Source organism: Chanos chanos, chromosome 9 (genome assembly GCF_902362185.1).
Source record: "Chanos chanos chromosome 9, fChaCha1.1, whole genome shotgun sequence".
NCBI lineage: Eukaryota > Metazoa > Chordata > Actinopteri > Gonorynchiformes > Chanidae > Chanos > Chanos chanos.
In genome coordinates this window covers 28536469-28551983 of record NC_044503.1, presented here as the reverse complement: position 1 = coordinate 28551983, position 15515 = coordinate 28536469, and the positions used below count along the sequence as shown (strand labels likewise).

Genomic DNA, 15515 nt, shown 5'->3' with positions numbered 1-15515 from the left:
GCTCCTGGGGACTCCGCCCCAGCCACACTCCACCAAGTCACAGGGAGAGGCGAGGGAGGTGCGCGAGGAGTGGGCGGAGGGTCTGATCACCTACATCACCGTGTGGAAACCCCAGACGGTGCTGATCGTTCGGGGCGTGAGGGACCGCGTGGTGATCACCTTCCCGCACGAGGTTCACTCGCTCAAGTCCAGCCGTTTCTACATCGCCCTGCGGGGGGTGGGAACGGAAGAACGGGACGGAGAATCGCAGGGACTGCTCTTCCTCCGTCAGGACCAGGCTCACATCGACCTCTTCGTCTTTTTCTCCGTTTTCTTCTCCTGCTTCTTCCTCTTCCTCTCCGTCTGCGTTCTCCTCTGGAAGGTCAAACAGTTCTTGGATTTCCGACGCGAGCAGAGACGTCACATCCAAGAGATGACCAAGATGGCGTCCAGGCCTTTCGCCAAACTCACCGTTTACCTGGAACCCGAGGAACCGCAGCTGGTCTACCTGCCGTCGGCGGGCGGGGGCAGCGCCGTGTCTCTGGCCCACGCCCGGACGGGCAAGCTGGGCGGGATGGTGATGGGCCAACGGGGGCGAGTGGGAGCCCCATCCTACAAGCACGATTCTGGCACCGGCACGGGCGTCCACCACCACCACCACCACCTGACGCTGGGCGGAGGCAACGGAGGCCAACACCTGCCCCTGCATTACCTAAACGCCCATCACTACGCCCCCACCTCTACCGCCAACCCCACCGCTCACCACCATCACCACCATCCGTCCTCTCACAGCGGCTACCAACACTTCTGCCGCTCCGACCCTTTCCTCTCGCAGCTCATGGGCTTCTCCTACTCTTCCTTCAAGGTGGGGCCCATCACCCTGGAACCCACGGACGACGGCATGGCGGGCGTGGCCACCGTGCTCTTCCAGCTGCCCGGGGGAATCCTGGCGCCCAACCGGGCGTGCCTGGGGTCGGCGTTGGTGACCCTGCGGCAGAATCTGCAGGAATACTGCGGGCACGGAGGGGCGGGCACACACCCCGGCGGGGGGGCGGGGCGTAAAGGCCTGCTGGGACACCAGCACCTCACTACAATGGCCATGTGAAGACGAGAGGAGAGGAGGAGAGAGGGAAAGAGGGAAGGATGTCTCTATCTAACTTTGGCACAAAAAAAGAAAAAAAGAATAGAGCAATGGAAAGAGAGGAAATGAGGGATTACAAAGTGTATAGCTGTATATTTCAGGAAGAGAGGGATAGATTAAAAAAAGACGTCAGGGGGAAGAAAAAGATCTGAGAGAAGACGGATGAAATGGAAAAAGAAGTAGAGCAGAACTGAATGATAGCTGGGGAATTCTGAGAAAGGACGCAAAAGAACAACAATTGAGCAGAAAGAGTCTTTTCAAAAATTCAAAAAAATTCAGTTACTTGACGGAGGAAAATATTAGGTAAGGGAAGAGTTGCTCAAAATATTGAGTAAGGGAAGAGTTTATTGTAGCAAAGCGGGGGAGGGGGGGGGGCAGATACAGAAATGTGATGATACGTGTACATACACTGTAACTAATTATTAAATGTATTCTGTTGCGTTTATTTATCGCTCTTCATGGAAACGCTTCTCTTGAGCAAAGTAGGATCCAAGAGAAAAATGCACTACACCTATTGCTTTTTGCTTTGTAACTGCAGTCCGCGTCCACTACACTACTGAGGTTTAAGGTGCTGTCGATCGCCCGTCTGGGAGGTGAGAGAGAGAGAGAGAGACATTGATACAAAGTTCTTTTGAAGACTGACCAATCAAAACGCGCAGCCCTCTGTCAGAACCAATATGTGCTTTTATACCTTTGAGTGACAATCTGAACTGCCAATGAGAACAGGAGTGTGACAGAATCCACGTGAATGTTCAACATTTGACTGTCAAAGGGGACAGAGGAAAAAAAAAAGCAAGGAAAGAAAGAGTTGTCACGTTTGTCAACTGCTATTTTATCATAGTTGTTATAATGGATAATACAGTATATGTTGTAATATAGAAAATTGCAGGTTTTTTTTCTCGACTGTAGGTCTGTTTGAATATATATATATGTATATATATATATATATTCAATCACAAACAAATAAGCTATTCCAACCTTGAGAAATTGTCCCCTTTAATTTCAGTCACTTTGGCCATTTCATTTTATTTCTAAAACCTGCCTTCATTCACTTTGCCTTGAATATGCTACATTTCACACTGTTTGAAGAACTCGGTGTGAAATGATGGATATTGGATATATTTAAAAAAAAAACACTAGTGTGACTTTGTAAATGATATAAATGAAGGAATAATTCAGTTAAAACAAAGCCCTGTGTCTCCTGAAATGTTCCAGGCCATTTTGTTCAGTAAGATGTATTTGGCTGGTTTTTCCAAACACAGATTCAGCCTAGTCCAAACCATTAATGGCTGAGGGACTAGGCTCACCCTGTCCCCAGGACAACCACCCATAGAATGACTTTTTTTTGTGTGTGTGTTACATTACAATGAAGGACCTAGATATGTTTTCTGTTACTTCCTGCAACAGCTGAAAAAAAAACTATTACACTGATGGACTGGACTGTTTTAGGTTTTTTTTTTTTTTTCCCCCTTTAGCCTTCTTGGCCTCTGAGCCATTGTGTCAGCCAATAAGAGCTGACAACAAAGCTCTTGCTGCTTTCTGATTGGTCTTGTTCTCACTATTAATATGACATTAGGAGCGTTACTGGAACAAAAAGAATCCAAGTGAAACAGTAGCATCTCCTGGTGAGTGACTGTTGAGTTTTTAAAAGACATCAAGACAAACAAAAAAAATGCATTATGAAAACACCATGAATTGACTTATCAGTATTTCCTTTTTTTTTCTCTCTTTTTTTTTTAATTTTTTTTTTTTATTAGATTTTGTGTTATATTGTTATGTGTTACAGTGTTTCCTGTGTTAGACAGTTGTATTTTTAAACGTTCACTGAGTGTGATAAACTGACTTCTTTAAGTTTTTTTCTTTCGAGAACAATGCAGAATAGCAAAACCGCTTCAGAGAAAGTGAGAGTGAGAAAGGAAAGGGCATGTTATTGACAGACGACAGGAACATCAGAGGAAAAACTGAACAAAATAAGTGTAAAAATGATTGTAATTTCTAACTAAAATGTGTACAAGGTCTTTGACAATACGTAAAGAACTTCAGCTCAACCGTTTACTTAATGCTTTTGCAACTTCACGTTTTGCATTTACGTCTATAAGCAGTCTGCCCACAATGAAATGCTCTTCAGTGATCTTTACAAAGATGTTACTTTGTTGTATTTGTCTCCTTAATGCTTTAAATGGTTCTTTTTTGTACATGTTTTTTTTTTTTTTTTTCTCTTTAAGAAGGGAACTGTGCTGTGAGGAAGATGGTTGTAAAATACCTGACTTGCTGTCCTGCTTTACAATCAGCAGCTGTATTAAACTATGAAAATATGGAATATTGTTTTGGTTCTCTACACTTCAGTTAGCTCCCGAATGCTGAAAAGTCTTAATACAAAACAAACAGGTCCTTTCTTTCTCTCTCTCTCTCTCTCTCTCTTCACGTGTTTGCGTAAATAAACCCGGCTGTTGTTGGAAATTTCGACAACAAAGGTAGGCGGGTATAATAATAGACACAGCATACCGCAACTCCATTGCTGCGATCTGTCAGGCACTCTGATCTTCCGGTATTATCCATCGTCTTTGAACCTAGCAACAGTAAGTAACCGCGTGTGAAACAGTAAACAAAGTAACCGGAAGTGGCTCTTTCAGTTTCCTAATTTTTATAAAATAATAGATATCCCAACAGTTAAAATAATAATAATAACAACAACCTACAACCGAAAAATTCTTCTGAGATTCATTTATTTATTTGTGTGTCTTGTGCCGGAAGTTTATAATGCAACGTATACAATATTGTATAAAACAATGTAACATTGATTCTAATACCATAATACCATTAGTTTTGTTCCAGTCTCTGAGTGTCTTACAAACATATATAGATGTTTTCATATTCAATAAGGTAAAGAAACATGCGTCCCGCACGTGATTTCAAAGGTGATTATTCCATTAGATCATCTCACTTCAAGCAGGTGTGGGATTTTTTCACTTGCTTCAAGCTATACTGTAAGTTTTCTGTACTGTTACCCCCACTGACATCCAGTAACAAGGGGTCAACTTATTATCTACTACTGTGGTATTTTCAGTTATTGACAGATACACTTTATCAAAAGTAAAACCATTATAGGATTTAAATGAATATGCTTCTCTTTAATGCAAAACGTCTTTAAAATGTTTTCTTAATTAGTAGTTTAAGTTTTCCTCGGGGATTTTATTTTGACAAATTCCCCCCACGGCGGCCATATTTAAAATACCCTTGTTATGTCGAGCTACTGCATGCATGCAAACAGCTTGCATTCAGCTTGCGGTCGCGACGCAGTAGCATTGTAAGGAAAGTTGCTCAGTCTTGCTATGTTTAGGACCGATTATCCGAACGCCAGTTGATTTGACAGCGACTGTTGATCTAAGCGTTCACGGTGGCTTTGCTTGCGTCTTATCTCTGAGCGATTCTAACTGTTCAATTGTGCGGAACATGCACGTAGGACTTTTAGCTAGCTTGCATAATTTTCAACTCTAGTCAAGGCTATGCAGTGCAGTTCAGCAACCACAGACTTTTTGGCTACAGTTAGTATGTCAAGGTAGACACTGGGGGGGAGTTTCCATTTAAATTAGTCTTCCAGCGAAACTGTAAATGCTCCGCATTGTAAGTGAACTTTGTCGCATGTAAATTATTAATCATCTAAATGTTTACTCGTTGATAGGCAGCGTTCAGCATGTGCCAAACAATTCTGTTATCAGCCTCACTATAGTAGGAAGTCCATCCGTGATGAAATATTTCGACTGCATCAAAAGCTTAGGCAAGTGTCGAAATTGACTATTAGAAACAACTAATTGCTACAACAAATAACGGTTGTTTCCCTCTTCTTTCTTCGGAGGCGCATGCGATACAAACATAAGTGCGGTATTTTTAGATGATGCGCTGTAAGATGAACAAAAAATCCCCAAAAAAGAGAACCCCAAAACCAAAAGGTCGTCAGGACGTATACGTCAAGGTAGAACCACTCTCAGCATTGAATACAACGGATGTTACACCTTCTGAAAAACCTTCTAGTGAAATTGAGGAGTGTGCGGCTGGCGCGTCTCCCAGGGATTCCCAAATAAGACACGAACCAGGTGAAGTGGTGGACATCAAAAAGGAGTCAGCACATTGCGAAGTACAGCATGACCACGAACTGCAAAAATGTTCATTTGATGTAGAAGACCGTGTCCTTAAGACTGAGCTGGATTGTATTCCAATAAACCCAGAAGCAGCTGAGGTTAAAACAGAGCCTGACTCAGACACGGATAACTACAATGAAGCAATACTGAAGAGAAAGAGAGATCTGAATGTTGTAAAGGAGGAAAATGAAGAAGACTGGGCTGATGTCAAGTTGGAACCATCAGAGGAAGAACCTGAGGGTTGCGCTGACCAAGATGGAGAGTCAGGTAATGCAAACTAATACAGATTACTGAGATGTGAGGTTTTTCATTATGTATGCTTGTTGTTGGTAAACAGAAACTGACCCAGGAATATTCCCCTAAATTTTATGGATGTTTTGCCTTTCTTTAAACCTCACACAAGAATTATAGTGAATTCCATTTTGGTGATTAGCTTGTGAGCGTCATTGAACACATTCTGCATGGTAATGTTAAACATGTTATGTTATGGAAGGGATAGTCAGATCTTGTCTTAAAGTGCTCAGAGACTGTGTGGGCTTATTTTTCACCGTCTCAAGCATAAAGTACAACTGATTCAGCAAATCAGGTTGTAGAGAAGTTACTGAATTCAGAGGCATGAAATCAGAACTAAAGAAAATTCAGTTTGGTTTGTGAGCCTGCATAAGGTGAGTTGATGTGATGAGATCTTCTTCTGTTCTCATTGGTCATTATTTTTACTGTTGTATATTACATGTGAGTTGTGTTCCTCTCTTTGCCTCTCTTTCAGTTCTTTCCTCCCAGTTCTTCCCCTGTCCTCACTGCTCGATGTCTTTTACCGAATACTCCTACTTTGAGAAGCACCTCAAATGGACTCATCGTGCACAGTACCACGCCTGGCTGAAGAGCAAAGCTTCCAAGTGCAAAAGCGAATTGTCGAGCATGGTTACCTGCTCCTCGTGTAGTCGCTCTTTCTTCACCGAGAAGCAGCTACAAGCCCACGTGCGTCACGCCCATGTTCACACATCCACGCCGCCCCGGAAACGCCACCCGTGCCCTCAGTGCGTCCGCAGCTTCGACTACATGGCCAGTCTGCAGAAACACTGTCGAAGATGGCACGGCCTGGCAACCGTCTGCGCTGATGGACACCTCAGCTGCGCTGACTGCGGGAAAAGCTTCACCGGCGTCTGGGGCAACGGGCCGCACAGGTGCCACGATTCGGAGGAGGGCAAAGCGGAGATCCAAAAAGGGGACAGACCTGGGTGTGTGGATCGCGGCTTCCCTTGCGTGGACTGCGGCAAGAGCTACAGCACTCTGCAGATGCTGACGAGACATATGCGCACGCACACCGGAGAGAGACCGTGCGTTTGCGCCGACTGCGGCCGAAGGTTCATAGAACTCAGCAGTCTTCGCAAGCACTCCCTTATCCACAGCGGTGTGAAACCCTACAAATGCCCCGAGTGTGGAAAACAGTTTGGCCGAACGAACCACCTCAATTCCCATATGCTCACCCATACTGGGGAAAGGCCTTACGCTTGCCCTGACTGCGGAAGGACTTTCAGCCACCAGGGGACGCTGCATCTCCACAGACGTGTCCACTCTGGGGAGAAACCCTTTCCTTGCCCGGTTTGTGGGCGGGCATTCTCCATCCTTGCCAATATGAAGGCCCACCAAAGGATCCACAGCCAGGAGAAAACCCACCAGTGCGGAGAGTGCGGAAAGAAGTTTAGCGGCGTTGGAGTTTTAAAGAAGCACCAGCGAGTGCATACCGGTGAACGGCCTTATCACTGCACCGTCTGTAGCAGGCAGTTCAGCCGTGTTCAGCACCTGAAGAACCATCAGCTCACCCACACGGGTGAAAAACCGTATCGCTGCGAGGAATGCGGGAAGAGCTTCCGACAGTGCGGGGACCTGACCAAACACAAACGGACTCATACCGGGGAAAAACCGTACGCTTGCCCGGACTGCGACCGTCGCTATAACAACTCGGGTGACCTGAGCAAACACAGGCGCAGTCATACCGGACAAAGACCTTACAGCTGTCAGGAATGTGGAAAGACGTTCCTAATGCTCCACCACCTGAAGACGCACGTCCGGACCCACACCGGGGAGAGACCTTACTGCTGCACCCGATGTCCCCTCACCTTCACCAGGGCACATCATCTCACCTCACACATTAAGAAGAACCACTGAACTCTCAGTGAAGGTGCCAAGTCTGCATGTGTAGTAGTTCACTGGGAGATACTGAATTCACAGTAGTCATACTAAACTCACTGGAATCGGTTCCAGATCTTTAGGAGTAGCGTTGAATTTATTGATACAGTATTGAGTCTGCTGAATCTTTGGACACGGTATGGAGTGTATGGGGAACGGTATGGAATCTACTGGTACCGCACTGAATCCATACAAATATTCCTGAATTTACCAGAATGGTACTGAATCTATCACAACCCAACTCTCTAGGCACAGTTCAGATTTTAACAGGAACAATACCAAATCTTTAGGACTAGAGTGAAATGTATGGAAACAGTGCTCTGTGTGTAGGACGTAGAACTCTACTGAGTCACTGAAAACCGTATTAAATCCTCCCGAGCATTATTGACAGATAATGGGGGTAAATGGTTGAAGGGCCCGTAAATCATGAAATCTTTTTCCTTTCACTGGGCGCGTCTTGCGCTCCCACACGTTTAAGCCGACGATGTTCCATGAAAGGTTTTGACTCATCAGTTACTCTGAATGTAAATATAAAAAATGAAACGTGTTGAGTGATATTTCAGATGATTAATTCACAGAATACCTTCTTCTTATCAGAAAAGGCTGTGTACCTATTGTGTCTTTTTGAATTGCCCATGAAATGAAAATTCCCTAGAGCACCAGTCTCCACAAAAAAGAAAGAAAAAAAATCTTGATCTTGGTCTTGCTTTTAACGTCTTTACAAATTGGTTATTTCATGAATGTGATGTTTGTGGATTTGACTGTTTGTGACATGAGATGAAGTTAAATTGTATATTTGTAGTAATGAGATGTAATCATAATTAATGTTGAAATTGAATATAGGAACTCGTATCAGACATGGGTGAAATCGCATATCCAGAATTGTCTGAATTTCTAGACAAACGTGAAGTTTGTCCTTAAGTCACTCAGGCCAGACTCCTGAAAACATTGTGATGGCTCTGTATACGATTGTCTGTAAAATCTCAGCCTGAGGCTCAAAGCTGTTGTGCTGTATGTTTTATGTGTGTATGAAATAAAACTCTAATGAAAACAGTGCATTTTGCCCCATTATGACTACATCACGACCAGCTCTGTCATCGATTAAACTAGACATCTTCAGACAAGACTATGGAAACAAATGGTTTCATCTTCTTTAAAATCATTAATATGATGATAGCTGAGATATTTACCATGTGCCAAAAGGTTTTTTTTCTTCATGATTTTTCATTTTTTAAAATCTTAATCAATTTAGAAGAACTTCAGGATCATGTGAAGCATCCATTCCCAAAGCATTAGACATGGTGAAGGACAGTTACATTACATTGGTTGAAATACCATTGAAGTCCCGTTGATCTTAAGATATGATTTAAACGTTGTTTCAACGTTAACCAAGGGTGTAAAAGTGATGAAGAATGAACATCGGAGTTGGACGCTGATTCAGTGAAATGAACGTTGGCAGCGGATTGTCGGTTTAACACAGTTTCAATGATTGCTATCGGTATAGTGGTGGGCAGTTCGATTCATTTTAGTGAACCGATTCTTTCGAACAGTTCGGGAAACAACCTGGTTTTCACGGGTTTTTGAGGTTCGATTCTTTCGCATTTCCGCTCCGTTTCTTCACTGGTTTCTTCAGCACTGAAGAAACGTAATTAATGTTGATAAAATGATCGCTCAAACTTTGCATAATTTCAGTAAAGTTATTTCTTCTTTGCTAATGTTCCCTTTATACTTCAACTTCAAAATGGTAAAATAAATTAATGGAGGTCATCGATAAACGTGCACAAATTAAAACGCGTCAGTTTATCACTATACGAGTATGAGCATGTCCTTAAAACTCTCTTTAATAAGAAGAAACGTTTCTAATGTTAAATTTTAATCATGTAACATCAACCAATACGTCGCATTTATTGGCTACACAAAAGGTTCTATTTTGTCACTCAAATGCGAGCGTGTGTGTCGCTCAGCCTCGTACGTCCTTGTTTCCGAACTGTCAAAGATTATAGGCCTATCCGCTAGCTAGGTAGTGGTGAGCAGTCTCATCCCCTTGCATCGAAAACATAATGAAACTTAAAAAAAAAAATTAATACATTTTTGGGGATATAGATCCTTAGGCCCCCCATCATTTCTGAACTCTCTCGCGAGCGCCCCCTATGAAACAGGAAGTTCTGAGAGTGGAAGTTCTCCTACTTAGGAATTCCCTTGAGCGGAGTTGTTGTCTATAGGCATCACCCGCCCCCACTCTGTAGGTGTCCAATCGAGGCAAATTACCTGCCTTTGTGATCGTCAGAATGAGTGCTATTCGTTAATACAGGTGTCAATCACTTCTGGGAGGCTGGACTGAAACTGTGAACTGATTTTATAGGACAAATCTGAACATAAATGTGATCCAGTGCTGATACCGTAGGTGCAAAAGAGCGTCACTCAAGAAAAATCGTTAGTTGGAGGCCAATAACAACCACAGATTTTAAGACAGGACGTCTTCAGCTTTGAATTAACGCGCGACTCCACTGGAAAACTACATTTTTTGGACGCTAGGAACTGGAGAATATAGGACTGTTGTATGAGGAGGCTTACTACTTACTCTGAGTTTTCACGAAACCCGCCTTGTTGTATAAACCCCAGGTAAATTGTTCAGCGGTGTTGTGTAGTTGCTTTGGTGGTAAATGAATTTTCTATGACAAAATCCGAAAACATCTCGCTTCCTAAACATGTTTAAAGGGCTAATTATACGGGAGAGGCGTGCTCCACGTGTAAGCACAAAGGAGACACGCGGTGTATTCGGTATGAATATCCTGGCGAACGGTTGCATGTGAAAGGCTGATTGGTATGCACATAGTTATACTAGTTCTAAGAAATTTGAGCTGCTGTTTTGGACAGTGTTTCAATAATATTCGACGCTTACAATAAGACTTTTTTCTTTTGCTAGAGGGCGCTTCTGCAGAAGCAAGGTATCTTGTTAGCGCCACTCCAGTGCAGTTCAGCTACTTCACAGACTTTTTGGCTACAGTTAATACGTGCGTCGGGGGGAGTTTCCATTTAAATTAGTCTTCTAAGGTAACTCAAAATGCTCCACTTTACAAGTGAACTTTCTCATGTCAGTTATTAAACTGCGTTTTAATTGAATGCGATGAAAAATTTCGCTCGGCTCTCCTCAGGCGGGTATGACCGCTTGGCTGAAAAATAAACAACCCAATTTCGATCTACCTCACAGCAAGCGTTTTTGATTACACCAATCAGATTACACAAAGCCGACGAGGTTTCCGGGAGGGGGCGTCGCATATAGCCCTACTTGAGGGTGTGTAGGTACACGATCCCGGCTCCCCGATTCGTTTTGCCCATGCGCGCGGCAGCACATTAGTCAACCGGCCCCATCCCTAAACCTAACTGCCGCGCATGTGCAGAAGGGGTCGTGCTTCCGGGGGTGGATCGTACCCACATGTATTGACAAGGGTTGCATCAATTTTAAAAAAGTATATACTATTAAACATTATTAATATATGTTATATTTATTTACATCCTATGTTTACGTTGTCTTTGCTATGTTCATTGTGGAGTTGTATGTTTATTTTGTGAAAGGCAGGCCTATTAATATATCGCCCAATATATACGTAACAAATCAGGTGCTTTCCCGCAGAAAAACATGTTTTGGTGGTAATTTATTTTCCCATAAATAGTGTGATCTTGCTACAGACACTACCATGACACTACCATTTCACCATGAACCGCAAAGTAGCATTCGCAATTACTGCTATCCATACACGTAGACAATGTTGGAAACCAAAATGCTAATATAGGAACAAAAGTTTAAGAAACATTCTCTTGCTGTGAAAAGTTAAGAGGAACACACCTGCTCCCTGATTGGTAATTGGTCGACTCTGTCGCTGCTCATTTGCATAAAGTTGAATGTTTCCAAGTTGCGGCGATTTTGTCCCCAGGTGACCACGCCCGACGACCCTTGGATGAATGACTTCCTGTCGTTTTGACGCTTGTTGTTGCTGCCAGTGTGAGTGCAGGGTTACACTTACTGTACGTTCACACTGAGAGCGGCGAGAGCGTCAAGAGTCGCCCAAACCTCCCTGCCAACGACGCTGTTGAACACTGTGGACGCTCTGCCGTTGATGAAATAGGCGGGTACAAGTTCCTTTGGAAAGCTTGGTTATGCAAATGTTTTTAAAGGGGCTATAAAGCAAACAAACAGGTCGAGCGGTATCTTTGTGCTGACTGACCACCAGTAGGCTATAAGTTAACCTTATGAGATATTTTAAATGAGAAGGTGCGAAATCAACCGATGACACAAAAAAATAAACAATGCTAATTACATATTTCGTAACAAAATTAACTAATGAAAAACACTACTTAAAAGCTTTTTGTTGTTGTGTGTCTTTTGTGTTAATGATAGGCTAGGTCAAATTCCAGCATGGAGTTTATAGGACACGTTTACTAGCCTTGGTCTTTAATTAACACTAACGTTTGTGCATAACCTACATTACAGTACAACATGGGGAAACCCACCACCGATATAATCAGTTTCTCCTCCATTTTGCTTAGGACCAAAAGTTTTGTGGGAACAATAGTTTATACTGTCGTGTTCTGTACAATTCTCTAGAGCGGAGCACTTCCAAGTTTCTATTGGTTGCCGCCCAACCGCGTCATATCTCATTACCATAAAGTTAACCGAACTTCAACTGTATTTTGACGCCCAAACCACCCTCGCCGCGACGCCCTTTGCCGCGACGCTCTTCGCCGCTTAAAGATGCTGGCTCTCATTGAAAATGAATGACTTCCGGTCACTTTGACGCTCTCGCCGCGTTCAGTGTGAACGTACAGTTACAAGGTGTTTGGCAGTAGGTTGAATTTTTTTTTTAACTCAAGCGAGCGCTCATTTCGCGTCCCTCGCCGCGATTAACTCCACCCATTCGCCCACTGCCACTGACTTTTTATGCGTTCCTGTTGCTGGTAAATTTCACTTCGCGTTTTGTTAAAACGCAGCTTTAAACGTCTAAATGCTTAGCCTACTGGTTGATATAACAGAATTGTTTGGCGTTTGCTGAACACTGCATCAGTCTTACTATAGCAGGAAGTTCATCCATGATGAAATATTTCGATGATATCAAAAGCTTAGACCAGTGTCGAAATGATGGTTTGAAAAAGCTGACTGCTACAACAATTAACGGTTGTTTCCCTCCTCTTTCTTCTTAGGTACGTGCGATACAAACATAAGTATGGTATTTTAGGTGATAAACATAAAATCCCCAAAAATGAGAACCCTTCAATCAAAAGGTTGTCAGGACGCATACGTCAAGGTAGAACCACTCTCAGCATTGAATACAACGGATGTTACACCTTCTGAAAAACCTTCTAGTGAAATTGCGGAGTGTGCGGTTGGCGAGTCTCCCAGGGATTCCCAAATAAAACACGAACCAGGTGAAGAGGTGGACGTCAAAAAGGAGTCAGCACATTCCGAAATACAGCAAAACCACGAACCGCAAAAATGTTCAGTTGATGTAAAAGAAGACCATTTCCTTAAGACTGAGCTGGATTGTATTCCAATAAACCCAGAAGCAGCTGAGGTTAAAACAGAGCCTGACTCAGAAACAGATAACCACAATGAAGCAATACTGGAGAGTGATCTGAATGTAATAAAGGTGGAAAATGAAGAAGACTGGGCTGGTGTCAAGTTGGAGCCATCAGAGGAAGAACCCAAAGGTAGTGCTGACCAAGATGGAGAGTCAGGTAATACAAACTAATTCTGATTTTGTAATGTGCAAAGATTTTTGATATGTTGCACAGTGTAGGGCAGGGTTTTTCATTATTTATGCTTGTTGTTGGTAAATAAATAAACCATCTGGCAACAGAGAGTGTTTTTTCCACTCATCTTGGCTACATGGTTCATCGAATTTATTTCAAATTTGGTGTACCTGAAGTCACGGGTGTCCTGATTTTATAATGTGAAAAGATTTTTGATATGTTGCACAGTGTAGCCATGCCCAAAGGATGAATTTGGGCACCCCTGAACAGATTTTTAGGTTGTTTCACCAGTCTGATGACTGACAACATTTTTGACCTTTTTAACCAATCAAATGAATGAGTTGTAGCGTGGAGGTGGGTCTACAGGTCCCTACTTCATGACGTATCCCTTAAGACACATTGGAACAAGGTTCGCCGCCATGTTTGTGTGTGTGTTTGGATCGTGGTAATGGTGTTACTAATTCACCCATGTTGGAAGGCATTTCGCATGCTTAAAAAAACGAACTCCTTTTAATTGTGGTGTTGTGTTAATTTCGCGATTAAGTCGGGGATAAAGGTCGACGAGCTGTTCCGATATGAAAATATTGGACGAGACGTAGGCAAACTGAGCTTCGAGTCACGGTGTTGCGAACTCTGTCGGCGAGCGTTTCGCCTGTTTAGAGACAAACGAGCTCCGAATGGCATTTTAAGAGGAGCAGATATCATATTTTGTAACCTCGGTTAATTGTGGTGTTGTCGGTTAATTTGGTGATTATCAGGGATGAAGGCTGACGAACTGTCTTGATAACGAAAATATTGGAAGTGTCGCAAGGAAATTACGCTTGGAGTCGTGAAATTTTCTCTGCCAGTGCATTTTACTATACGTTTAAGACTATGCATTTGCGTCTGCATGTGTACAAAGGAAATGTTACGGTTAATCTAAAAATCTATGGATGTTTAATTACCATCAAATTCAAAATGGATGATCATTACAGCTAATTTAATGCTAGGCACGATTAGCATGTTATGCTAGCTCGCGGTGTGCTTCAAATATCCTGTACTTGATGAAACAACTGAGGTTGCAGCATTAGCTTGTTATGGTGTCTAACAGGAAACTAAGGCTGCTTAGGCTGTTAGCTTGCTTATGTTAATGTTAAAGCTGTGTCATCAGGCTAATGTGATATGGATTGCTAAATTAGGTTCTGTTCCAGTACGTGACAATTTTAGATAATAGAAGTATGAGGAGTCTGTTTACGGTGTGTAGCCTACGCCTATGGCTGTCATTTTAATTGTTCGAAAGGCAAGTCACTGCTTGTACTAAATATGCGACATACCCGACCTCGGTGAATTAGCAACACCGTTAATGTGCCCTAAACACATACACGTGGCAGCGACGGTTGAACTCTGGACCAACCACAACGCTATAACTCGTTCATTTGATTCAAGATTCAAGAGTTTTATTGTCATGTGCACAGCAGAACAGGCAGTTACACTGTACAATGAAATTCTTACTTTGCTAATCCTCCGTTGCCAGACAATATATAAATAAGTAGAAAAAATTCTTAAATGGGAAGATCTTATATGGAGACATATAAATAGCAAGTGAACTTATACAAAAAAAGAGAGAGGTGAGGTAGATATAATGTGCAAATGTCGCAGTACAAGCGCAGTATGTGCAAGTGAGGTAGATTGAGTGTGCAAATGTCACAGTACATGTGCAGTATGTACAAGGGGCAGAGAGCAGCAGTCATAAAGTGCATTGTGCAGTATTGCATGATGACAGTGGTGGGACAGCAGCACTAACAGCGGTCTTGTGTCTACAGAGTTTACAGAGTTTAGTGTTCGTTAAGTAGTGTGTGTTGCAGTCATTGGTCCTCCAGTCAGAGAGGTTGGAAGGGGCCATGTGTGAAAGAGTCATTCACAAGCCTGATTGCCTGTGGATAGAAGCTGTTTGTCAGTCTTGATGTTCTGGACTTCACACTTCTATAGCGCTTGCCTGATGGTAGAAGTGTGAAGAGGTTATGTTGGGGGTGTGAACTATCCCTGATGATGTTGTGAGCCCTCCTGATGACCCTGGTGTTGTAGGTGTCCTGCAGCAGGGGGAAGGCCGCTCCTGAAATGGACTGTGCAGTTTTAATCACACGCTGGAGAGCCTTCCTGTCCTGTGCAGTGCAGTTTCCATACCAGACTGTGATGGAGCTGGTAAGGACGCTCTCGATTGTACTCCTGTAGAAGTTGCTGAGAATTTTGGCTGGCATGCCGAATTTCCTCAGCCTTCTCAGAAAGTACAGTCGTTGTTGGGACTTCCTGATGATGTGCTGTGTGTTGTGAGTCCAGGT

General features: G+C 43.1%; 2 protein-coding genes across 2 annotated transcripts in view; both read left to right on the top strand.

Moving 5' to 3' along the window:
* The window catches only part of megf8 (multiple EGF-like-domains 8), a 28342-nt gene extending 27220 nt beyond the window's left edge, over window positions 1-1122 (top strand). The window contains exon 43 of the mRNA XM_030783417.1: window positions 1-1122. This exon is cut by the window's left edge and continues 407 nt beyond it. Coding sequence (XP_030639277.1) covers window positions 1-1084 — 1084 coding nt within the window. The 3' untranslated portion in view covers window positions 1085-1122.
* A 5044-nt stretch (window positions 1123-6166) lies between these two features.
* LOC115820015 (zinc finger protein 135-like) lies at window positions 6167-7469 on the top strand. The gene has a single exon (XM_030783452.1). The coding sequence runs from the start codon at window positions 6178-6180 to the stop codon at window positions 7426-7428; it is 1251 nt and encodes a 416-aa protein (XP_030639312.1). The 5' UTR covers window positions 6167-6177; the 3' UTR covers window positions 7429-7469.
* Window positions 7470-15515: the final 8046 nt, after the last annotated feature.